Below are 26,559 nucleotides of genomic sequence, written 5' to 3'. Positions count from 1 at the left end.
GCAAAGCAAGTTGAACTGTGACGCAGTTGCAACAAATGCCTCTGGTGGGAGCTCTAGAACCAGGAAGACACTTAAGGTTGTTCAGAATCAAGAAAAGGGAGACATGCCTTTGCATCTGTATACCAACCAAATGTTGGATGCAGGCTGTCCCAAGGGTGGGAGCCTAATCTTGGGAGAAGCAGCTCCTTTACACTGAGGGCAATTATCTAAGAAGGATATAGCTGTGGCAGTGGGGGAGATGGGTATCTCAGTCCTGAGAGGGAATCTGGGCAGTGTGGCACAGCATCCACTCCACATATGCACAGTAGGTCAGAGTGCAAGACAGACTGTCACCTATATGAACTCAATACTCAAAGCAACTGGATTTTACAGGTGACTATCAGAAAGGTTCAGTGACTTCACCAAGGTACATCTACTCATAAGGGGCAGGGAAATCTTTAGAATGCAAGTCCAATGACATTTTTAACTATAGATAATAAAATTTACTCTTATATCTAATATTAGAAGCTCTAATATATGAAAATTAAAATGAAAAATTTTAAAGGCATAGAAAAATATTACACAGTTATTACCTAAATCAAAGAACACAAAAATTAAAGTGAAATATTTTTCTTATGTAAGCAGTTAATTAGCCATGAAAAAAATATTTATCCAACCAGAGTTCAAAGTCACTTTCAAATACAGAAAATCACTTCTAACTCAATTAACATTATATATACACTAAATAAAATACAGGTACTACTTTTTCCATTTTTATAGACTTGCAAGATGGTTTTTAGAATATCCATATTTTTGATATTTTCTCAAATATATTATATAGTATAAGTCAAACAGTAAACTTGTCTAATTTTAATATTCAAAGTGATAATCACAAACAAAATATTAAAATTATGGGATTTTGGCAACAAAAATTTAATTAAAAATTTATATATTTATGCTATATACTATATAAGAAAAAGTGTTTTAATGCCTAATACAGATATCTTTAAATATTATTTAACAAGTAAAGAGCCACTAAATTTTGTCCCAGGAAATGAAAATGCACTTAATTGAAAACAAATTATATAATTCTTTTTTTTTTTTGAGACAGAGTTTTGCTCTTCCTGCCCAGGCTGGAGTGCAATGGCACGATCTTGGTTCACCACAACCTCCGCCTCCCAGGTTCAAACGATTCCCCTGCCTCAGCCTCCCAAGTAGCTGGGATTACAGGCATGCATCACCACCCTGGATAATTTTGTATTCTTAGTAGAGACGGGGGTTTTCCATGTTGGTCAGGCTGGTCTTGAACTCCCGACCTCAGGTGATCCACCCACCTCTGCCTCCCAAAGTGCTGGGATTACAGGCATGAGCCACAGCACCTGGCCACATTATATAATTCTTAAACTTAATCAATCTAAATGGTAACTGTGCCAACAATCAAATTTTTTTTAAGCCCAGAAAAGGTATACTGAAGAAAATAACTTTTTGGAAAGAGATATTTTAAAATTCCATTGTAAGCTACAGCAGAGCTCACCATTTTGAAGTATGTAAAATAGGTGGCTGCCTATGGGGTAGGATTTTAGGAGTGAGCCCAAATACTCTAACCTCAAAATATCTCTCCCACCAACTTGCCAATACTTGAAATTTCAGTTAGAGATTCACTCCTTTGTCATAATTAAAATGCCACAGCTGCATGAGGGGAAATTATATTCAGCCTCATTGATTATTGATCCTCTAAGGCTGTGATTTTCAATCTCAGCTTCCTGGGATCCCTCAGAGGCCTGGGGTAGGGCTGGGATTAGGGGGTTGGGTGACAGTGGTTTCATATGGGGAATCAGATCTGATGAGTGACTATGTGGAAGCAGCCACTATCCTGGTTTCAAACAGGGTAGATCCTACTTTTATCTATTTTACATAGTAGATTCCAAGAAAGAACTTTGATTTCAGAAAAGAAAAAAAAAATTCTAAACTACTATCTTAGCTCAAAACAAAGTATGGCATGTCTTTTTCCTAAGAGCAAGTTTTGAACAAAGGGTGGTATTAACAGCCTGGGTTATCTGCCAGCCCTAACGGAGGGCTGGAGCGGCAGAAGGGCCAAAGGAGACCCCTGTAAAATGGCCCTCATCAGCTTCACAGTGACCCTGGGAGTGGGCCCACATTCCTTCCTTGTGAGTATCTAAAGTCACTTTCCATTGTTTCCTTATCGTATTTTTTAAAATACTCTTACCCTAGTTTTCTGTGACTACTGACAACATTTCCAAAATAAGGCATATGTTTCTGCACACACACACAAAAAAATCAATTTGTATCCAGTTGCAATTCTAAGTTCAGTATATGAAAATGTTCAACACTTTCCAGAAGACAGTGGCAAAGGAAAATTGCTTGTGTGTCATGTCCTAAGCCAAGTAATTTCTATAAGCCCTTTATAAATGAGAATATCTCAAGAAGAATTGCAACAAGGATTTCACTTTGTCTAAATTAACTTAGTGCCTAAAATTCTATTTAATCGGGATTAAAATATCAGGCATGTGGGTCCTGTCAGTAGCTATGATGCATTTTGTAAAAAGAGCTTGGTAAATAAAGGTTTTTGGAGTTTCCTGGCACCAATATGTTTATTTTTATAGAAAGTCAGTGTTTTTTTGATGAGAAAAGCATAGTCATGTGCCCCTCAAATTTTATTTTACTAGGAGAAATGAACATTGTAGGATTAAATATAAAGCAAATCATCAAACTTTCCCCAAATTATTAGCCTTAGAGATCATATTCTTACCCTTGGAAAGAGTATATGGTTTTACTGCCATTCAGTTTCATTTCTTTATATCGAATATGCCTGTAAACATAATTTTCCCCTAAAGTGAATCGATATCCTGAGAAACTAATAGCTGTACAAAATCTTACTATCTATAATAAAACATTTATACTTTAAGAAGTAATCCATTTTTTTTAATCATAAAACACTATCAAAACTAGGTAGAATCTTAAGTAGGTGTAAATACATCACTCCATTTTCACTTACTAGAAAATCTGCTCAAATAAAGAATTTATGCTCGATAACATTCATGGTGAGTCAGACTAACATAGATGTCAGTGGGTAATCCAGGGGACGGGAACATATGTAGGAAAGGAATCTCAGCAACTTGAGCATATCAAACACTCTGTGAAAAAGCTAATTGAGAGGTAAAAACAAATTAACTGCTATGGAGAAGGACAATCTCCCTGAGAGAGAGTGTGTGCCTGCAACAGTAAGGTTCAGTGGTTACATTTAGTCCGAATAACTGCTGGGACAGTAATACAGCTCTGGCCTGTGGACTTTCCCCGCTGACTGCCCACCTGGCAATTCTCCGGGCACCTTCTAGGATGTCAGGCCTGCACAGGGAAAGCCTATCTCATTACAACAGGCACTGCATGGGAGCTAATGCCCAGACCAATTACTCTTCCCTGATTTTGATACAGACGCAGTTTTTCTCTTCAGCAGATCTTGAAAAGGAAGATTGTATCTTCCTACAGAGATTTACACCTGACTGCAGATGCTTGTCAGAAAATAGGCTAGTATGAATACACTGGCATTTTCCCCCCAAAATCCACAAGAAGGAGGAGAAGGAGGGGGGCAATGAGGACAGGAGGAAGAAAAGGTGGTGGCAAGATGGAAAACAGGGCTGCAAAGAAGAGTCAAGAGATTTCAGCACCTGCCACTAATTAGCTATCACATGAGATGTGTAAAGTCTTCGTAGGATCTCAGTTTCTTTACCTTTAAAGTGGGTGGTCCGATATTGCCTACTATCGTAAAACCTACATATGAAAATTGATCATCTTCATTACATTTTTGCCCAAGCTTTAGTGAATGTTCTTGAAATCACAATAACCTTGAATATTTCAATTTTGCTACTCTCACCACAATTCCTTTTCAAATGTTGTCATGTTTTACTACTTGTACCTAGGCCATATCCTATATTTGTTTACCATTGTTTATTCAAATAACTTAGGTGACATAACAGAGCATCCTAGGGGTTATAAATACATGTTTGGGAAAAGTGGTTAAATAAGAAAGACAAGGATCAAGGAATGTACAATGGAAAAATGTAATATGCACATTATTATTATTATATGCAGAACAGTGAAAACACCAACCAAAAAAAATCTTGCCACATTTTCATGTGCAGCTGACCTCAGTTATCATTTAATTGTTCCATAGATTCCTAAATATTAAAATAAGCTTTCTATTAATACAAATGAATGATCGGAAACTTTAAACTTTTTAAAAAATGACCACAAAATAGAAGGCAAATCTCAACTTCTGTCATGGTGCTTTTGTGCCATTCAAAGAATAAATTTAAGTGTTCAATGCATAGGAAAGTCACATATTTTCTGTGACCAACCAAATTAGCCCATTTTCAAAATATAAAGAGGCCTGGAAACTTAAAATAATGGAATTTTAGTAAAAAGGTAAGAAGATGAACAGATTGGTTTTGCTAATCTGTTCATAGTGTTGTCATATTGTTTCTAATTGTATGAAAATAGTCGTGGCCTTGGGCCAAAAAGGTGTTCTATGTTTCTCTGCATCTTCCCACAGTTCCTAGTACAACGTCTTCTGGACAACGGGTATTTGATAATATGTGGATTTACTGGACTATTTATTTAAAATCTTCTTTCTTTCTGTCATTGGCAGAATAAAAATTGTTAGATGCATACAACCTGGATGATGAACTAGATGTTGCATGAAGACATCCTTTAAAAAGAAATCTCTGAATTATCCCTTTAGCAAAGCTTAAATTTACTTACAATAGAAGAGAACACTATAACTAAACTATAAAAATCGCCTAAAAATATCTCCAAATCAGGGTGCTATGAATCTTGTTATTATCCAGGTTACTAAATCCCACCATATTTCTCTTGCTCATGGTCAGAGTGGATTTAAGTGAAGGTAATGAAGACTAGAGACATTCTAGGTCCTAAGAGTTCTGGAAGTTGTCACAGGTGGAAGGGGAAGCTAGATATCAATCATAAAATACTTTTGTGTAAGTATTTCTGATTAGCTGCCTAAAAAAGACCCAGAAGAAAGAGCCTGAATTGCCAACACTCCATCGATTTGTTGGGATTTACTTTCTCGTTCTAAATAAATATTCATTTTCAGACCTAATTTCAAAGAAAGCTCCCCACCCCAAGCTGGCTCCCAAACTTGACAAGCTCTAAGTTCCACAGAAACTGGATCTGCCTCTCCTGGCAGCAAATAGAAAACAACTCTCAGAGCATCACTGACCAATTGTGTGTGAAATGCACTAATTCCAGTGAAAGGATGTGCCTGTACTCATCTTCCTCTCATTCCCCCATGCTTTCCCCCACCTACTCACACATCACACATTCTTCTTGCTCATCAATTCTCTGTCACAATCACCCACCTTCCTACTAGCTTTTCCACTCACCATCCCCCTACAGATTTGCTAATACCCTTTCCTATCAATCCTTTCTTTCCTGCCCTCCCAGGGAAATGCTAACATTGCTGACATTTCCATGGGAATGAAGAGGAGGAGGAGCTGCGTGGAAAGAACAGGACTAGGAAGGCAGAAGTCACTGAGGCATGGCTCTAGCAGATGTTCTCAAAGAGACTGGGGATAGTGGCAGTGACAGGGAATAAGGGGTAAGAGAAAGTTTAGAATAGTAAGAAATTACTAACTTGTTGCCTGAAGGGCTTTGTAGATGATGGTGCACATTGAGTGTAACCACTGATGGTGAAAACAGTAAGAAATTTCAACCTAAAAGATGCTATGACTTGATGGCAGGAGAATGTACTGGAGTACAAATACAAATAAACTGTGGTTGCGACTATATAGGATATATGAGTGCACATGAAAATGACGTGAAAGGTGACAATGATCATTAGGAGCAATGCAATTACAGGTGATACAACTCTTTCCTAAAATTCCTCAAATGGTGTCATGTTTCAATTTTTTAAAAACAAGGGACTTTCCCATGGCAGAAATGAGCATCCACACATAGGCTGTTCTCAGTTTTATATCTTGTATGCCCATTTAATCTTGTCACTGTATTATGTCACATGATTGCAAAAATGGGAGTGAGGCAATATGGAACACAAAAATAGTGTCCTTTTAAGAGGTGATTTTCTAATGTTAAGACCGAACCAAAAGCTGCTATTGTTCACTGATCAATGCAAGTCATGATAAGGATGAAAAGCTCAATGAAGAGATTAAGAACACCATATACAATATGAAAAAGCAGCCCAGAGGATTTTGAATTGCACCCTGCCTCTAGCCCCTGGCTGAGACCACTGCTCTAGAAGATGATGTTGGCTACAGTATTTTGATTCTTGAAGTTGAGCTATGAGCTTACATATATATGTAACAGAGTGATGAGAATCACGAAATGAAGAAGATTAGAAAGATAATCATCCCCTTTCAATTTTTGTCAAATACTTTCTAAGATTAAAATGAACAGAAAACACGAAAAATGCTTTACTAGGGCTATGTAAGTTACAGTAAGTTCAATTATAAATGGAAAATGTATTTGTTTATTGATAAGTCATTTAACACTCTATGATAGTATATGCCACAAGGTGGGATAAAGTTGTTCATAATCAGAAAAGATGTGGCCCTTGCCCACAGTGAATCAGAGTTAACTGAATTAGAGATGGTGTCCAAAGGAAGGTAGGCCATTCCATATATACCCATGGGAATTTAGAGGTTAGCTAGGTAACTGATATGAGTTGATTCCGGAACTAATGCAAGATGGTAGGTACACTGCGGCCTTTGTTCCATGTGTCTTCAGTTGGAATTAGCAAGTTCTCCTCACCTGAGAGGATATACAGCATTCCCAGGACCACCATCACGAATTCTAAGATATTTGTCACTCTCACAGTAAAATGATTTTACTGCTAGCCTTTCCTATTTTACTGATACAAAAGTATAGAGAAAAGTTTTAGCTAATTGGCAACTGGAATGAGAATTTCTTTGTGTAGTGCTATTGGTTAGGCTTAAAAAGCTGCTTTAGTAATCTTGCTATGATTGTCAGTCCTGCCTATACAATATAAAATCATTTGAGAGCTTTTGAAAAAATGCTGATGCTTGCACCACACCTGAAGATGTGCTGGTAAATGCTTAGCAGCCTGCTTAAGGAAGGGGGTGATTATTATAAATTCTGCTGATACAAGGACGACATGGCATATAATTTGCAGATAATAACAAAATATCTAATACTCTTTATTGTAAATTCCACATAGCCAACTCATTCTCAAAAGTGGTTTCACTGATCTTTGCCAAGTCTTGTATCCACATCCATTCTATGGTTGCAACTGAGAAATGAGTGTGGTTCTGACCTGAATGTTGATTAATATTTTCATCCACGTTGATAAGAGAAAAATGAAACAAAGAAGACATATGTAGGACTGCTCTTGTTAATCAATGACAAGGGCAAGTTCTTTGCTGAATCAGATAATGGTTTTCATATACTGGAAGAATATTTCAATTTTTGTGCTATTCACAATGCAACACACAGAAATTTTGCACTTTTGAATTTAATCTGCATTGTGAATATTTTCTGTCACATACTTAAATCTAGACCACAGATCCACAAACTTTTCTTTAAAGGGCCCAATAGTAAATATTTTAGGTTTTTCAAGCCATATGGTCTCCACTCTGCTATGGTAATATCAAAGTAGCCATAGACAATACACAAACATATAGGTGTCACTATATTTCGTTAAAACTTTATTTACAAAAAAAAAAAAAAAAACAGGCAGATTTGGCCCATAGTATGTGGTATTTCAACTCCCTAGTCTAGACAATCAATAAAACATGAAATCAAGCCCTCATTTATAGTATTTGCCAATTTCTATTTTATAAATATTCTGACCACAGCCAATTTTCAGATACAAGAAGCCATCATTGAAAATAAACTTAGGAAGAAATGCACGGTAGCACACACCATTATATAGTGTTTATATTAAAGAAACACAATAGATCTAAATAACTTCAAGAGAATAGGCAATAGTAAAATGTAATTTTAAAATTAGGAAGTGAAGTGTATGACCTATTTCATTGTAAATTTATATGATTTTTAAATAATGGCTATATAAAACAACTGGCTTACAAAATTCCTGAAAACTTAATCAGTGCCTGCAAGCTGGCAGAAGTTAGTCTTAGCGCAGGAAACCAATTAAGTCAAAATATCTGTGGATGGGAACATGGTATCTTAAAAACAAACAAACAAACAAACAAAACACCTCCAGAAGATTCTAACATGCAGCCAGGACTGAAAATCATTTTTCTAAGCCTGAGGATGGGGCTGATATCCAGGTTTCTTTAGATGTGGAAGAGGAACTTATTTTCTGAGAGAAGCTAGACGTTGCAAAGGAGAAACCTGAGGAGAAAGGAAGCAGAAGCAAATGGAACTCAGTACTTTATAGGGGAAAAAAATCATAAAAAGAGAATGCCTGGGATGTGGGAGAAAGAATTCTGGAGAAAAGACTAGGTTGACCAACCATCTTGGTTTCCTGGATGCAGGCTTTTTAGTGCTAAAATAAAGAAAGTCCTGGGAAACCACTAGAAAAATATATTTTTTTGAATTTTAACTAAATTAAATTTTAATTAAAATTAAAATTTAAGTAGCCATATGTGACTAGTGGCTACTTTACTAGACAGCAGAGTGAATCTAAACAAACACAACAACATGGCTTCTTTGCATATGTAAATTTTCTCTTTTGTATGCTGGTATGGAAAGTATTTTAAAGCACATTAAAAGGGAGTGAATAAGAGTAGTGAGAGAAGAAGGCATCCTTGTCTTGTACCAGTTTTCAAGGTGAATGCTTCCAGCTTTCACCCATTGAGTATGATATTGGCTGTGGGTGTGTCATAAATGGCTCCTATTATTTTGAGGTATGTTCCTTCAATACCTAGTTTATTGAGAGTTTTTAACATAAAGAGATGTTGAATTTTATCAAAGGTATTTTCTGTGTCTCTTGAGATAATCATGTGGTTTTTGTCTAGTTCTGTTTCTATGGTGAATTATGTTTATTGATTTGCATATGTCAAACCAGCCATACTCCCCAAAGCAATTTATAGATTCAATTCTATTCTCATTAAATTACCACTGACGTTCTTCACAGAATTAGAAAAAACTATTTTAAAATTCATATGGAACCAAAAAAGAGCTTGTACACCCAGGACAATCCTAACTAAAAAAGAAGAAAGCTGGAGGCATCACGCTATCGAACTTCAAACTATACTACAAGGCTACAGTAACCAAAACAGCATGGTACTGGTACAAGAACACACATGTAGACCAATGGAACAGAATACAGAACCCAGAAATAAGGCCACACACCTACAACTATCTGATCTTTGACAAACTTGACAAAAACAAGCAATGGGGAAAAGATTCCCTATTCAATAAATGGTGCTGCAAGAACTGGCTAACCAAATGAGGAAATTGAAACTGGATCCCTTCCTTATACCTTATACAAAAATTAACTCAGATGGATTAAAGACTTAACTATAAAACCCAAAACTATAAAAACCTTAGAAGAAAATCTAGGCAATACCAAGCAGGATACAGGCATGGGCAAAGATTTTTTGATGAAATCACCAAAAGCAATTGCAAGAAAAGCAAAAATTGACAAACGGGATCTAATTAATCAAAGGAGCTTCTGCACAGCAAAAGAAACTATCATCAGCACAAACAGACAACCTACAGAATAGGAGAAAATTTTTGCAATCTATCCATCTGACAAAGGTCTAATATCCACAATTTACATGAAACTTAAGCAAATTTGCAAGAAAAAACAAACAACCCCATTAAAAAGTGGACAAAGGATATGAACAGACACTTCTCTATGAAAAGACGTACATGTGGCCAACAAACATATGAAAAAAAGCTCAACATCACTGATCACTAATTGTCAGAGAAATGCAAATCAAAACCACAATGAGATGCCATCTCCTGCCAGTCAGAATGGTGATTATTAAAAAGTCAACAAAAAGCAGATGCTGGCAAGGTTACAAAGAAATAGGAATACTTTTACACTGTTGGTGGGAATGTAAATTAGTTCAACCATTGTGGAAGACAGTGTGGTGATTCCTCACAGATTTAGAACTGGAAATACCTTTTGAGCCAGCATCTCATTACTGGGTATATACCTAAAGGAATGTAAATCATTCTGTTATAAAGATACATGCATGTGTATGTTCATTGCAACACTATTTATAATAGCAAAGACATGGAATCAACCCACATGTGCACCAATGATAGACTGGATAAGGAAAATGTGGTACATACACAACATGGAATACTATGCAGCCATGAAAAGGAATGAGATCATGTCCTTTGCAGGCATATGGATGAAGCTGGAAGTCATTATCCTCAGGAAACTAACTGAGGAACAGAAAACCACACACTGCATATTCTCATAAGTGAGAGCTGAATAATGAGAACACATGGACATAAGGAGAGGAACAACACACACTGGGGCCCATCAGGGGAGGTTAGGTGGGGGGTAGAGCATTAGGGAAAACAGCTAATGCATGCTGGACTTAATACCTAAGTGATGGGATGATAGGTGCAGCAAATCACTATGGCACGTGTTTACCTACGTACCAAAACTGCACATCCTGCATATGTACTCCAGAACTTAAAAAGATAATTAAAAACAAAAATAAAATGCAAAGAAGGGAGTATGTATGAGAGAGACAATCCTGATCCTAAAGTTAAGTATTTGCTACCCAGCCCATGTGCTAATATGTAGAAGTGATAGAAATTCTTCAGAAATAAGCAGTGAACTTGAGGGAAAAAAAACACTTTTTTTTCCCCAAGTCACACTGTAGTTCATATCAATCATTGCTGATACAAATGAGTAGGATGAATGCCATTAAAGCAACTACACTTCCCCCTCCCTTTATATATTTTTCGTAGCAGTGCATCTTTCTAGAAAACAGCCATTCTCCCTCACCTGGTTTTTTCTCTCTTAATCAATAGCAAGTACTTTGCAAAATTACAGAATGGATTTGTAATCAAGTCAAAAACCTGGAAAAGAACAATGCTACTACACTATAGAAACCTTTGACCTTGATGTCTTGAACATCACTTCCTAAACCCTTAGCTGACTAGCAGACTATGAGAAATAAATTATCATGTTTAACATGAAATTACATTTCCCAAAAAGTCCATTTTTACATTCTAATGTTCTCACTCAAAATGCACACAGGAATGTTATTAAAAGAAATGTTATAGATAGAAATATAATGTTTCTAATATTACTTGCAGAATAAAACAATATTAAGAAAGAGGAATTGCAGAGATGAAAGTTGATCAAAATATAATTTCCTTCTAATGTTGTCACATACCCATAAAAATAATCAAAAGGAAATGACGAGTTGTAGTAACCATGATTTCTTAAATGGAAATAGGTCATACTTTGAGTAATTCAAATTTTACTAACTACAATAATTTCTTGAAATGCAGAATATGAAATTATAGGACAACATTAACTTGACAAACTTAACATGGAATGTCTGCTATGAAATTCAAAAGTATTTAAATTCCCTAAGCTTTTAGTAGCAAAACCACTTCAGCCAAGTATGAGTTGTTCTTTATCTCTCTCAAAGATGCAATAGCAAAGTAGTCGAGGACATTTAGCGATCTTGTCCTGACAAATAACCAATTCACCTTTTTTCCCAGTATATTCTTAAGTATTGATTTTACCAAGTGAACTCAGACATGTGTCACACTTATCCAATACAGATCCTTTTCCTTGGAAATGTAGTTTGAACATCAATCAGTCACCTGGCCTTTCACCTTCAATTTCTTTTGCCACTATCTGTCAACTGTTAAAGCTTGCCCGTTTCTCCAAATGTTATTTTTAGAAACTGAAATATACCATGACCATTGTGAAAAATTTGTTTCTTAGAAAAGCGTGCAAATGTTCACATGATTAAATTCCTTCATTACAATTACTTTTCTGAATTGAAAACTAGTTAAAGCTTATAAATACACATTTCAAAGACCTCTAGGTATTTTCTGTTAAAATCTATTTCCTGAATAATATTACCACTTGTAATATTACCAGTTTGAGGAAGACAACATTAAAAAATATTCAAGCTAAGTGGCATTGTTATAAGTGTCTTCAAACGGAGCAGAAGGCTTCCGATCTGGCTGAATCCAATGAGAGGCACAGAATGACACCCACCTTGAGCTGCAGGCCTCCTGGGACAAGCGTGTTTGCTGGAAGGCTTTTAATGTGTTGGTAGACATAAGAGGAGAATTGCTCCTGCTCAGCCTGTAATTGGGGGCCAAGTTTAGAGAGATGACCTCTGTTGCTTTTGATAGCTGTCTGCAATTCATCAATCAGCCTGCTCACCTGAAGGGGTTAAATTACAAGAGTTGTTAGCGAGAAGTAATTGTTGATGTCACACCTATTAGATTTTTGAGTACCTAGCTTGATGGGGGGAAAATGACTTCAATATAAGAATTTGAGTACAGATCTATGCTCAAGTAAAAACAATGAAAGAGATATACATTCCTACATCTACTTCTATTTATGAAAAAATGCCTAATTATTTTCACTTCAGTACTATGGCATAGGTAGCCCTTTACAATTGTTGCATGAAAAATATCTCTGGATATGAAAAGAAACATATACATTTGACAAGTTTGCAAAGGACTTTTAAACTGCTTAACAAAATAAAACCCTCCTAGGACTTTAAATAATCCAATATATGTAACCTACAACCAAATATTTCATTTCACTACATGTACCTTCATTTTTAGAATATTTTATTTTATTATGTGTAACATTTACATTTTCAATATATACATTAAATTCATTATCATTTTGTTGACCTTTAAAATTAACCTATTATCTTCCTCCCAAATATTCCAGTACTTTTTCCCACATTTCATAGATGCAATTTTCTAAAATGTATATAACTTCAAAGACAATGCTCTGTTCTGGAAAATATTTTAAATATATATTAATGTCAAAATAAAACACATAGTTTTTCCAGAAACACCAAAGGCTAAGGATTCTGTAACCTTGATTTTTAAATTTCTAGACTTCTACTCTGTATATTTTAGACAGACATATGAGCCTTACTTGTGGATTATTAATAGCAGTAGTTAACATTTTAACCCATATAGTTTACAAATTAAGAATCATTACCAGTTTTCAAAGGGAACTTTTCCAGTTTTTGCCCATTCAGTATGATATTAGCTGTGGGTTTGTCATAAATAGCTCTTATTATTTTGAGGTACGTTCCATCAATACCGAATTTATTGAGCGTTTTTAGCATGAAGGGCTGTTGAATTTTGTCAAAAGCCTTTTCTGCATCTATTGAGATAATCAAACACCGCATGTTCTCACTCATAGGTGGGAACTGAACAATGAGCTCACTTGGACTCGGGAAGGGGAACATCACACACTGGGGCCTATCATGGGGAGGGGGGAGGGGGGAGGGATTGCATTGGGGAGTTATACCTGATATAAATGATGAATTGATGGGTGCTGACGAGTTGATGGGTGCAGCACACCAACATGGCACATGTATACATATGTAACAAACCTGCACGTTATGCACATGTACCCTAGAACTTAAAGTATAATAAAAATAAAAAATAAATAAAAAAAAAAAAGAATCATTACCATTCTTTGACTCTTCACTGTTTCATGTAACTTATATTCTCTCTACTAGGCTGGATTCTTACATAAACACTGGTTGATACTATGGTAGTGACCAAAAGAGATGAAGAACAGAAATCTACTTCATCTGTGATTCTTCAAAGTAACCAAATTAGACCTATTTCGAATTATGAATAAGTTTGAATAGAGCATTGACATTGAAAACGTGGGTTAAAATCCTGGCTTCATCGCTTACTGACTGGGAAACTTTGCACAGGTAATAAAATCATTGTCTACAAATGAAGAATAACACTGACTTTACATATTGATAATTAAATGAGATGAAAAAATGGAGCGCACACTGTCTAACCTATAGTAAGTGGCCAATGTACTGGTATATTTTTATAGTGTTTCCTGTTTAAAATCTGTTTAAAATCTAGGTGTTTTCTGCATATCAAGTTTTAATTTTTTATTTCTTGGTCTGTCTTTTCTATCTCTATCGCTATTTCACAGGAGGAAGACAGAAATTCCAAACTATTTGCTGTATAGATCCTACAGCTCATTTCAGTGTTCATAGATAAAATGGAAAATCCTTCTAAAAGTATCTTCCCTATACTTACATCTCATCCACTTCTCTGTCAGCTAAAAATATGGTATTTGCCCCAGCCTATATTCTAATTCTGATGTTAAATCCATTGTTTCTATCCCTTCTACAGAGCATTCAGGGAAGTTAGTGACAGCCAGTGTGCACTATTACTCACATGACTTAAATATGTATTATCTACTCTACCTATTTAGTTCAAGTTTATATGTATATCTATTACATATACATTTCAATTACATTTGACTTTTACCAAGACCTTTGCAAGCATTACATGCATAGAAACAAGTTAACTTAAAATGATTCCTATTTTACTTTTGTTTCCCATATCTCTCTTATTTATCCCAATGTAATAAATTGTCTACTCAATTTAAATAATCCTTTCTTCTAAATAGAGGGTTGACAAACTTGTTTTAAAAAGGGTCACATAGTAAATATTTTTGGCTTTATAACTCTACAGTTGTATTTGGAAAGCAGACACAGACAATATGTAAATGAATGGGCATGCCTGTGTTAAAATAAAACTTCATATACAAAAAAAAAAAAGCTGCGGGCTAGATTTGTCCCCAGGGCTATATTTTGAAGATCCCTCTTCTAAATATGTAAATGTCCTATCCATTCTTTCATTTCTTTTAAGTGATACTTTGGTTCTAGCCCTGAATCCCCTCATCCCCCTCCCCAGTTTGGATTAACAAAATATCTCCTAAGTGGTCTCCCTGTTTCCATCTCTTCCTCTCCATGCCATTAGGCCACCTCCACCAAATTAATCTACCTTGAAAAGTATATTAAACCCCCTAGTTGCTCCCTCAGATTCTTGAGCTTGGTACTCAAGATTCTAAGACCTTTTATAATCTGATCCCCACTTGGTTTTATGGCTCATATTCCCATCAGACCCCTCTCCTCTAACCAAATGTCTCTTCTCACTGTCCCCTTGCACACACATACACACATCCCTTCCATTTCTAAAGTATCATAAGTTAGATAATGTTTAACCCAACACTCTGATCTCACAAATGAGGAAATTCCACCCCAGAAAAGTTAATTTGCCGAGGATACTCAGATAATTAATACTGGCACTGAAATTAAAGTGTATGTCCCTGGATGCCTAGGCCATAGTTTTATAACTCATTCTTCTTTTATATCCAAGTCCACTAATCAGAAACCCCACTTCCTCTGGCAGACCTTCCAGCACTTAGTACCTGGATATTACCATCTGGCACTCAATCAAAGTCAGCTGTTTATTGTTCATTCTTTACTAATAATTCTATTAGTATTATATGTGACATATATGTGACATCAGAATTCCTATGTGATTTGCTTTGGCCAGTGAAATATGAACAGAAGTAATATATGCCACTTCTTAGCAGAAGTTTAAAGAACCATTGTGCAGTTCTACCATCGCTCTCTTCCCCCTGCCCACCCCACCCCACCCCATGAAAACAGTAATGTCCCAATAGGAACTGCTCCTTCAAGCCATATCCCAGACTGAGAAAGACATACTGGTGACAGCCACAAACAACCTGTAGCCAACATGTAAGGTGAGCAAAAAATGAATACTTGTTTTAAGTCACTCAGCTATTGGGCCCCTTGACTTATGCAGCACAATCTACCAAAAGCTGATAAACACATTGCATTCTGCTAAATCTCTACAATCCTATATAACTTATATAGTAGGTTACTAAGAGTCAGCCCTTAACTGTAAATTCAAATGAGAGTCTATAGAAATTTCTATTATCTATTCATAAGGAAGCCCCTCATGCCAGTGGAATTTGGACAAAACTTTGGATATCATGGGAATGGAAGGCAGAGACAATACAGGGAGGTCAGGAGGAATCCTAAAGGAAACAGAAAAAGAAAATGAGATAAAGAAAACACAATTAACGAAAAGAAGAAATGAAAAGGAGGGAAGAAATTAAAAGGAGAAGGTGATTGGGGGAAATGAGAAGGGAAGAAAGAGAAAGAAGATGTGAAAAAGAAAAGAATATTATTTATAGGCTATAAAATCCAGTGACAGGTTTCTCTCATTATCCTTCTTTTACTACTTTTTGGAATGAATTTCTGTGCTTTCCATAGTACTGTTAATCCTACAAGAAAGTTGTAACATTTAAAATATGAAAATGATAGATGATCCAGTATTAGTCTATGCTTTCAGCCTCATCTTCACCACCAGATCATACTACCCTCTAGCAGTATTATCCTAAAAAAAGATGGATAATAGTGTATAACATCCTTGAAGCTAAAGACCAATACTGGACAAGGTGGCTTGCATTTATGGTTATCTGATGAAATTAAAATCCAAGAACCAAGAGCCCTAAATAGAAGGACTCCATTTCCGAAAAATACTGGTCCTCTCTGCACCCATCTCCAGCATCATGTGATTTGGGAAGATATAATGTTATGCAGTCTTTAAAGTCTACTAAGTATCATGCATTGTATTTCACTACTCAATTATAATGTTCTCTATAATTTCATGTACTGCACCTTGTGCTATATAGCAAGTCACCAAAAAAAAAAAAAAAAAAAAAAAAAAAAAAAAAAAAACCACACACACACACAAAAGGAGGAAACTCAGACTTTGATTTGAGGGCATTTTTATACATGACTGGTTTTACTGTCACAATCTATAGTCTTTCACTGATAGGGGATTTCATGTGACATCAAAAATCAACCAACCATACAATTGATGATGTCATTTGCACTCTAAAGGGCTATTGGCTAAAGTCTTAAAAGTTTCATCTGGGATAGATTTTTGGTGCTTCAAAAACCTTCTCTACTATTTTTATTGGATCCAGGATAATCTGTTAACATATGTGAAACAAAATTACACCAATTATCACCTGATTTTAAAAAATAGCTTAAAACTCTCAAGGTATCTGGTAGAGATTAACATATCTTAAACACAGGAGGAAATATATCAAGAATCCTGCCACTGACATTTTGATAATGTTTCCATTCAGTTTTACTCAAACTTTATGTTACTTTACATATTCATAAGGTCTTTTATCCCCAAAGTGCTATGTTTTGTTCTCAGTTATTATGATAACATGTCATCCTAAAAGACAACTCTACACATGAAACAACTCATATACTAAAATCAGCTAGGTAATATAATACTCCTGAATTATTTTACATAATATGATTTTTTCCTCAAGTCACAGATATTGCTAAAAGGGAAAAAATGTTCTTTAAAATTCTTCATCATGAATCTTTTTTTTTTTCTGAAATCCTTTTTTTTCCCTCTACAAAGGCAATGTGAATAGGGGTAAAAGAAGACAAAACTTGACCTTTTGTGATCCCAGCATTAATGGGTCTGTTCATAATTCAATCTATGTGTGTGTGGGGGCATCCATGTGGAAACATAGAGGCCTGAGAGACATAAAGCCTTTCCCTTTAAACATTATCTGACCCTATCAGTCCCATTCACAAAAGAAGGCTTACGTATGCATATGTTGAAAAAATGCACTATCTCATTGTGCAGCAGAAAGCCTACACATTCGACTCTTCATTCTCCGTGGAAATGCAGCACAGAAGTGATACTTGTACAGAATTTGGGAGAGTGACAAATAAGCAGAAGGTAGCAAAAAAATATTGAATATTCTGGTGAGAAAACAAACCCAAACTTCTGAAAGAATACAAATGTGCACATGTCTATAAACATACAGACAGGTTTTTGCATAACATGTAGGGCAGTTTGATCATGTTTGTATGGTGCATGCATGCAACCTTTGAATTCAATTCAATTCTCAAGATGATTTATAGTCAGAGCAAAGTGTTATTCTGTTTATAATCAGTCTTCAAAAGCAGACATGTTAAAGCTATGCATTTCTGAGCCATACATTGTGAATACTGTACATTGGTTATTATTAATGACTCTTTGAGGAGCTCCTGGTTTTTCTAGTGATGAGTTCAGCTGTCAGCCTGAATTCTGTGTGGGCTTGAATCCACCCATGTTATTAAAGAGAACTCCAGAGCACTTTGCACAGAACTGTCACTTGAAATCAGCACAAAGGGTGGCGGCCTCTATACTAGGAACGTCATCTAGGCATGTAACACACGGAATGGTCTCAAAGCCAGGTCAGCACTTCAATTTAAGATCAAGAAACTTTCTAATTAACAACATATTTAAGCTGAACCAGAAAGGAGGCAGGGAAATAAAATTAGTATTTTAAACTGCTTAAAATCTCTTCTTGGTTTCAGGGTCAATAATACAATGTTTTAAGGGGTAAGAAGGAAACATAACCCGTTTTGTTGAATGAAGATTGGAAAAGACATGGGAGCATGAGAGCAAAGTGAACTATGTCTTGATTTGGAAGTTGAGCTGGTGTAACTCACCAGGAAATCTGAAGTGTGTAGCACCTCTTATTGCCAGCACTTCAAATACTACCAAATTTTTGTGGATTTTTTTTTTTTTTTTTTGACCCAGAGTCTCACTCTGTCACCCAGGCTGGAGTACAGTGGCATGGACTCGGCTCACTGCAACCTCTGTCTCCTGGGTTCAAGCGATTCTTCTGCCTCAGCCTCACAAGTAGCTGGGATTACAGGCATGCACAACCATGCCCAGCTAATTTTTTGTATTTTTAGTAAAGATGGGTTTCACCATGTTGGCCAGGCTGGTCTCGAATCCCTGGTCTCAAGTGATCTGCCTGCCTCAGCCTCCCAAAGTGCTGGGACTACAGGCGTGAGCCACCACACCTGGCCCAAATACTACCACATTTTTAATAGCTTCCTAGAACCCTTCTGAGATGGGAAATATTTTGTAGGTAGATTTAACCTATTTTCAGCCAGAGGTCTTTTATGTGCTGCTTTTAGGCCTATACAACAATCTAACATCCCCATCCACTCATGGGAGAAGGAACAATTGAAAATAGACAACTTCAATGTCTTCATAACTCTTCTAGCAATGGGGTTATGTTGATAGCAACAAGGATGATGTCTACTATACCTATGGGGACAGCTATGACACTGTGTCTCATAGACCTCTAACTGCAGGAGCATAAGTGACCATGGGTCCCATCTATGGTGCTCTGAAATCCATCCCCAGGTTAGCATCAATGCCTGAAGATATTAAGGCAGGTCTATCCCTGAGAGTCACAGGACTCCTCTGATGGCCAAGTTTGGCTCCAAAATCCACCAACAGTTTTGCCAAACCCTTAGACTTCACAGTGGTCCAGGATGTTTCTACCCAGCCTTCCTTTCCTCCCTCATTTGGGGTCAGGCCTGCATTTCGGTCTGACAGATTTCTCAGCCTTATCCAGTGCTCTCTCCATTTTCTCTCATACGCATTTCTTTTAATAACATTCTACACATTTAATGTCATTTTGGTACCTACACGATACAGAACCTAGAATAATGCACTTTTATACTGATAATAATAAGTCATATGCAAATTTCCAAAAGGCTTAATGTGGCAGGGCACAGTGGCTCACCTCTGTAATCCCAGCACTTTGGGAAGCCAAAGGGAGGAGATCACTTGAGGCCAGGAGTTCAAGAACAGCCTGGGCAACACAGCAAGACTTTATCTTTACAAAAACTTTTTTAAATGAGCTGGGCATGGTGGTATATGCCTAAAGTCCCAGTTACTCAGGAGGCTGAAGCAAGAGGATCATTTGAGCCCAGGAGTTCAAGGCTGCAGTGAGCTATGATCACACTGCTGCATTCCAGTCTAGGTAACAGAGAGCGAGCCTATCTCTAAAATAAAAAAAAAAAATTTTTTAAATTAAAAAAAGCTTAATGTACTTTAACATACATCATCACCTCAAAGTGGTTTTATGATGCATACATTACTGTTACTCCCAAATTTCATGTGGAAAAATTATGTGAAATAAAACAAGATTTTAAGATAAAACTGTAGGCAGCAGAAGATCTAAATCTCAGATGTTATGATATTTAATTTGGGGTTTGAGAATTGTCCAGGAATGTATTTGTATAAAAATCATAGGGAAAATATTGAAGTAATTTCACCACCAAATTTTTCCTTTCTCTTTTCCATCAGGATTTCCTTTCTCTGTATGTTGATTAGACTTGATGTTTTAGCCCTCAATTTTTAGACTTTTTCTAATCACAAGTTTTTTAAGCTCTTCAATAGTCTAACTTCCTCATCCACTCATGGGGTAAGAAACAACTGAAAATAGTGTCATTTTAAATGCCTTGATAACTCACCTGGCAAGAGAGCTATGTTAGTGGTAACAAGGACTTTTCTAAAAAGAGTCTTTTAGATTTTTTCTAACAAAAAGTTAGAACTTACACATCCAGATTAATATAATCACTTTCCAAGTAAGCACACAGAAATTATCTTCAGAGGCTATGGAATATATTTAGAAAGTGTCATATGAACACACACACACAAACACACACATACATGAATATGTATTCTCCTTGCTGTGTATTTGATATTTGAAGTAAACAAAAGGCTTTTTGAGCCAGAGCTGAAAAAGCAAATATATAACTAAATAAGGCATTGTGTAAGAACACTGAAATACATAGTGCTAAGAAAATAAAGATGACAATAACAAAGAAGAAACACCAAATAAACATAATTGCCATTAGATTTTCCAGAAAAGATAATTATCATTTCCAATGTTGCTAACAAGGTAAGATTAAAAATTACATATTTGCTATACTGGATCATTTTCCAAGGCCACTTCAAGTTTTCAGTCCATTGAAATTATAATTTTGCATAAAATATCAAAAGGCAAAATAATTACAATGTTTAAAAGGAAGAAAATAATCTGTTATTCTTTTACAATATTTTCTATTTAATCTCTAATAATAATTGATATTGCTATAGATATTATTTTAATTATACTAATTAATCTAGAGAGACTTCTTTGCATTTTCCCAAAGTTTCCAAGATACATGGTAGATTCATTTTTAACTTACTGTGAAAATGTAATTAAATTATTATCCAATTCTGGTAAAACATTTTTCAAACACAGAGAATGATGTTTTTTCAAATTTATAATTAACAACCTAGTCTTGTAACTTGTTAATATTCAGGAGAATGAGTCAGAACTATAACTTAAATCTGTGTTATTGCTATTTATTACATTTTAGAAATGGTTTAACTTTAATTTTCCTTATGAAATATTATCTACTGAGATGGCTAATCGATTTTTACAATATAGTCTTTAATACCAGACAAGTATGTCCCAAATACTAATATGGTCTCTAATGTAAGAATAGATTTTACACAGGAAAATTTGGTGCATGCTACTTGTTCATCTATTACAAAACACATGGTTAGTAAGGAAGATGCAATCATAATGGCAAGAAATATCAAAACTCTGAAGCTTGAATGCATTTCTTTACCAAAATACCAAAAAAGAAATATATGAGAAGTTTATTTTTAAAATATTCACATTATCTTATTTCTGAAGTTACTTTGGATTTCTACTGACAGAAGTACATGGAAATTAGAAAATTCACTTTCTTTCCTTAGAAAGATTAAACGCCTTTGCATTCCAGGAAACGACATGAAAATCATTTTCCCCTTTTGTCTAACACTAATTTTGTATTATTTCATTTATGGAATATGCTGTCAACTTCATAGCATGAGCTTTGAAGAGAAGAAGGTTTGCTTTAATAATAATATTGTTCTTCATTACAATATTGCCTACAGAATCTTCTGATTAGCTCACTTAGGATTAACATTTGTAAACTATAGCTTTCCCTTGATAAAATATAACTTTATTAGTATTTCTAAAATTCAGAACAATAACTCTATTCTTAGAAAACCAGATATAACAGCAAGATTTAGTATTTATCAAAAATTCAAAAAATGTTTTAATGTTTTTCCTATGTTGGTAGGTTTTATAACTTCCAATTTCAAGTTGCACGTAACAATTTACCAATTTAGGAAACTTATGAGAAAATATTCAGAAAATTATACTTTGATTTATTCTTTTAAGCATGCAATTATTTTTCATGCTGTCTATACCAAAGTAAAATTTATCTTAATTTTAAAATTAGTGTTCATTGCAAGTTTTTTGGTTTTTTGTTTGTTTGTTTGTTTTTTGAGACAGAGTCTCACTGTGTTGCCCAGGCTGGAGTGCAGTGGCGCAATCTCGGCTCACTGCAACCTCTGCCTCCCGGGTTCAAGCAATTCTCCTGCCTCAGCCTCCAGAGTATCTGGGATTACAGGTGTGTGCCGCAATGCCCGGCTAATTTTTGTATTTTTAGTAAATACAGGGTCTTACCATGTTGGTTAGGCTGGTCTCAAACTCCTAACCTTGTGATCCGCCCGCCTCGGCCTCCCAAAGTGCAGGGATTACAGGTGTAAGCCATTGCACGTGACCCTCACTGCAGTTTTAAAATACAGTTTACAAAGTTATTTCCTTACTTCTTCATGTTCCTTATGGTGTTCCTTTGCTGTCATTGAAAGAATGACTTTTTCTGTAATTTTCTCCTTCTGTTCATTCATGGCCAGGTTCAGCTAGAAAAAATAAACAGCATGAAAGCAGATATCTATTGGCTCATAATAGCGACATTTATTCGAAAGTTAAGCATAATCACGAATGCGATTTGATATTAATTTTGCTGATACTTACATAAAAAAACTGTAAATTTCATTTTATATTTAAAACATTTAACAAACTGAATCTTTTACTTTCAATCTTTTATTGTTTTGAGGATTACTAAAGATGACTTAGGGCAAGAGTGTCCTTAACTGCAGATATTAGACACTGATGATTACTTTTTTAAAGCATTTCATTAAAATGAACACAACAACTGTTTTTAAAAAAATTAGGTTGATATTTCTATTAAAAACCTTTCATTATGAATAGGGAGTAAATTGTTTGCTGTTATGTCGGGATAAGAAGTCAATGACATAAACCAAAAGTGTCAGTTCAACAGTCTAGAATGGTGCTAAATCATTTATGATATTTCATGATAAAGGATCATGCATCTAAATACATAAACAGTTACCTCAAACCTGCGCCATTTACAAAGCTAGATAAAGGTCTTCCACTACTGCTGCTAACCCATGTGTTATAAAAAATAAATGTGGCCCATTCTGTATTTCTCTATAAATAGAAACAAATAAGGAAACATTTGTCCTTATAGAAACAAATGCTATTTTCATACAAAACATGAAATTTTTTTATTTTTATTTTTTTTTAATTTTTTTGAGACAGAGTCTGGCTCTGTCTCCCAGGCTGGAGTGCAGTGGCCGGATCTCAGCTCCCGCAAGCTCCGCCTTCCGGGTTTACGCCATTCTCCTGCCTCAGCCTCCCGAGTAGCTGGGACTACAGGCGCCCGCCACCTCGCCCGGCTAGTTTTTTGTATTTTTTAGTAGAGACGGGGTTTCACCGTGTTAGCCAGGATGGTCTCGATCTCCTGACCTCGTGATCCGCCCGTCTCGGCCTCCCAAAGTGCTGGGATTACAAGCTTGAGCCATCGCGCCCAGCCAATTGTTGTGTTTTTTAATGAAATTCTTATTTTTCAAACAAAAATGATGTTAAACTCCCAAAATAATATTTGCTCAACAGACTGACATTAATAGAGAATAAGAGCCTAATACAGAACCCTCTGAATTGGAATATTCAATAATGCTTTAGCAACGGACTTGCCATACCATATTTCCTTATTGAGGATTGGAGTGAAAATGAATAACAACTATGTTTTTACATTTTGTTTTGTTAGTGTTGTTGTTTTAAGTAAGCTTTCTCAATTGCTTACTTAGAAATTGTATGCCTGGAAAATCATGTTTGAGTGAACATAAATCTTTAATCCAAACCCTACCTGAAGACTTACTCAGGACTTCCTATATTTGGCATCAAATAGAGGAAGGGAGGTTCAAAAATATGATCTCTTGAATCTAGATGTGCATACATACTAGAATAATAGTATTAAACCTGTAGACACTTCATCCAATGATATGAGACACAGCTCAGTATATCAGAGATTCTGTTTTGGTAGAGAGAAAAGGCCCAGCAATCTTTTGGTGATTCTGATGATCACCCTACATAAGGAGTTGGGAAATGTTTCTGTAAAGGGCTAGATCGTAAATATTTTAGGTTTTGTGGGGGCAGAGGGAGAATACAATCTCTGTAGCAATTACTTGACTCTGCCATTGTAGCATGAAGTAGACTACACACACACACACACACACATACACACACACACATACACACACACATATATGAGCATGGCTATGCTTCAACAAAACTTTAAAAAACAACAATAACAACACGTGGCAGGCTGAATTTGGCCAACAAGCAGTGGTTTGCCAATCCCTGCCCTAGAATGAGAATCATTGATAAAGAGTTTTTGAAAAATCTTTTCTTATTTATTTATTTTTTATTATTATACTTTAAGTTCTAGGGTACATGTGCACAACGTGCAGGTTTGTTACATATGTATACATGCGCCATGTTGGTGTGCTGCACCCGTTAACTCATCATTTACATTAAGTATATCTCCTGATGCTATCCCTCCCCACTACACCCTCCCCACAATAGGACCCGGTGTGTGATGTTCCCCTTCCTGTGTTCAAGTGATCTCATTGTTCAATTCCCACCTATGAGTGAGAACATGCGGTGTTTGGTTTTCTGTTCTTGTGATAGTTTGCTGAGAATGATGGTTTCCAGCTGCATCCATGTCCCTACAAAGGACACGAACTCATCCTTTCTTATGGCTGCATAGTATTCCATGGTGTATATGTGCCACATTTTCTTAATCCAGTCTGTCACTGATGGACATCTGGGTTGATTCCAAGTCTTGGCTATTGTGAGTAGTGCCGCAATAAACATCATTATGTGAAACTATTCCCAAGGAATATATTTGTTACTGTGGTTAAATGATACAAAAAAGCGCTTAATGCTAAGAAAACTTAAGTATCAAGCTCAACTTCCACACATGTAAGCCCAGGTGTGAACCATGGCACAACATATTGGTCTAAAGCATCTGTTTATTTTATCAGGGGAGTTCTCATCTCGAGAGGAAATGGGTGTAGAAGAGAGGGACCAGGCTGGAGAATATTTACCAAGTTCATCTATTCTTTACAAAATTGATTTCCCAATGCAAAAACTTTGGAGCAGATCTTTGTTAAAGGGAAGCAAAACAAAACAAAAACAGAACCATGAAACTCTTTGGTGCCACAGCAGGTGAGGCCGATGCTAATGCGTTTTCGGGGCCATGACATTTAGAACTGCTGCCAAGGAACTTTTTATTTAAAAGGTGGGAATTCTTTGCCTTTGAAAGCACCATAGTTGGAAAAAAATCACCTCCACTCTAATATTCAACTTCTAAAGAAGCATTAAACTAATCTACATAAAAGGGGGAAAACAGACCGATGCTACTGACAACCATCACAGCATAATCCCAAAAGGGAAGTGCAGTAAGATATTAAGAAATAAATGGTCACCAAATTATAAGGATACACAGATGGGGCCTTTTCTGGAAATAGACAAGGCATTCTAAAACACACATTTTAATGAAATCATTTAGAGGAAATTACAGAAAGTAAAAAGTCAAATTAAGAAAGGGCATTTTCAGCCTGAGGTATTAATAATATGCAGTGTTATTAATAAACAATAATAGCATCTTTCCCTTAAACCCCACGACGTGGTAACAATGGTAGGATTCTTCTCTCCTGTCACCTTTGATGAGAATATCCTGTTTCTTCATTAAAATAAAACTATATGCTTTTGATTCACTGTTCTTATCTAAAATATATGAAATAACTTTTTGTCAATGGGTTTGATATTTCTGAGATCGATTTTTCATGTGTGAAGAAGGGTAGAGATTTCAAAAATTAAAAATTGGAAACAGAAAGGTGGATAAAATTTGCACATAACTGAAAAATCAAATCCCCACCATATAGGGGAGGAGGAAATCAAGTCACTTGGTTCTAAGTACATCTTGTCCCTTTTAAATATAAGAAGGCATCCTCAAATATTCATTGTGCACATGAAAATCTAAGAAGCTAAACAGGAAGGTTTCATTCATCATTTTTGTCAGGCCTTGCTGCTAAGATTTTTAAAACTTGTAACAAACATTAGCCATACATACTTAGGTTGAAGTTGGGTTCATTCAATACCAGTGGGAACCATAATAGAACAATCAAGAAACTAGTCAAGAACAGTATCTGAAATGAAATAAACAAGAAACATAATGGCTCTGGCAAAGAAAACTGAACAAAATTGTTTCAGGAAAATGGTCTGGTTAGACAAACAGAAGATAAAAAGGAATAAATTCACATCAAGCAGTTAGTTTAGAAACTAAAGGAAAAAAATCCGCAAAGGTGTACCTGAAGTAACAGATTCCAGTGAAATAATATCCATTGATTGTTACCTTCCAAACTATATCAGTTTACTTAAAACTATTAATACTAAGGTTTCAGGCATTGTGCCCTCTCCAA

The 26,559-nt window shown here is 35.7% G+C and overlaps 1 protein-coding gene across 1 annotated transcript in view; it reads right to left on the bottom strand.

Moving 5' to 3' along the window:
- Positions 1 to 26,559, bottom strand: part of DCDC1 (doublecortin domain containing 1) — a 445,002-nt gene that overhangs the window by 235,726 nt on the left and 182,717 nt on the right. The window contains exons 8-9 of the mRNA XM_031936696.1: positions 22,537 to 22,629; positions 12,170 to 12,340 (exon numbers count right to left, since the gene is read on the bottom strand). Of these exons, the coding sequence (XP_031792556.1) occupies positions 12,170 to 12,340; positions 22,537 to 22,629 (264 nt within the window). The remainder of the gene's footprint in view (positions 1 to 12,169; positions 12,341 to 22,536; positions 22,630 to 26,559) is intronic.

Source organism: Piliocolobus tephrosceles, chromosome 13 (assembly GCF_002776525.5).
Source record: "Piliocolobus tephrosceles isolate RC106 chromosome 13, ASM277652v3, whole genome shotgun sequence".
Classification (NCBI taxonomy): domain Eukaryota; kingdom Metazoa; phylum Chordata; class Mammalia; order Primates; family Cercopithecidae; genus Piliocolobus; species Piliocolobus tephrosceles.
Note: the sequence above shows the minus strand (reverse complement) of the source record. Positions and strands in the feature narration are given on the sequence as shown.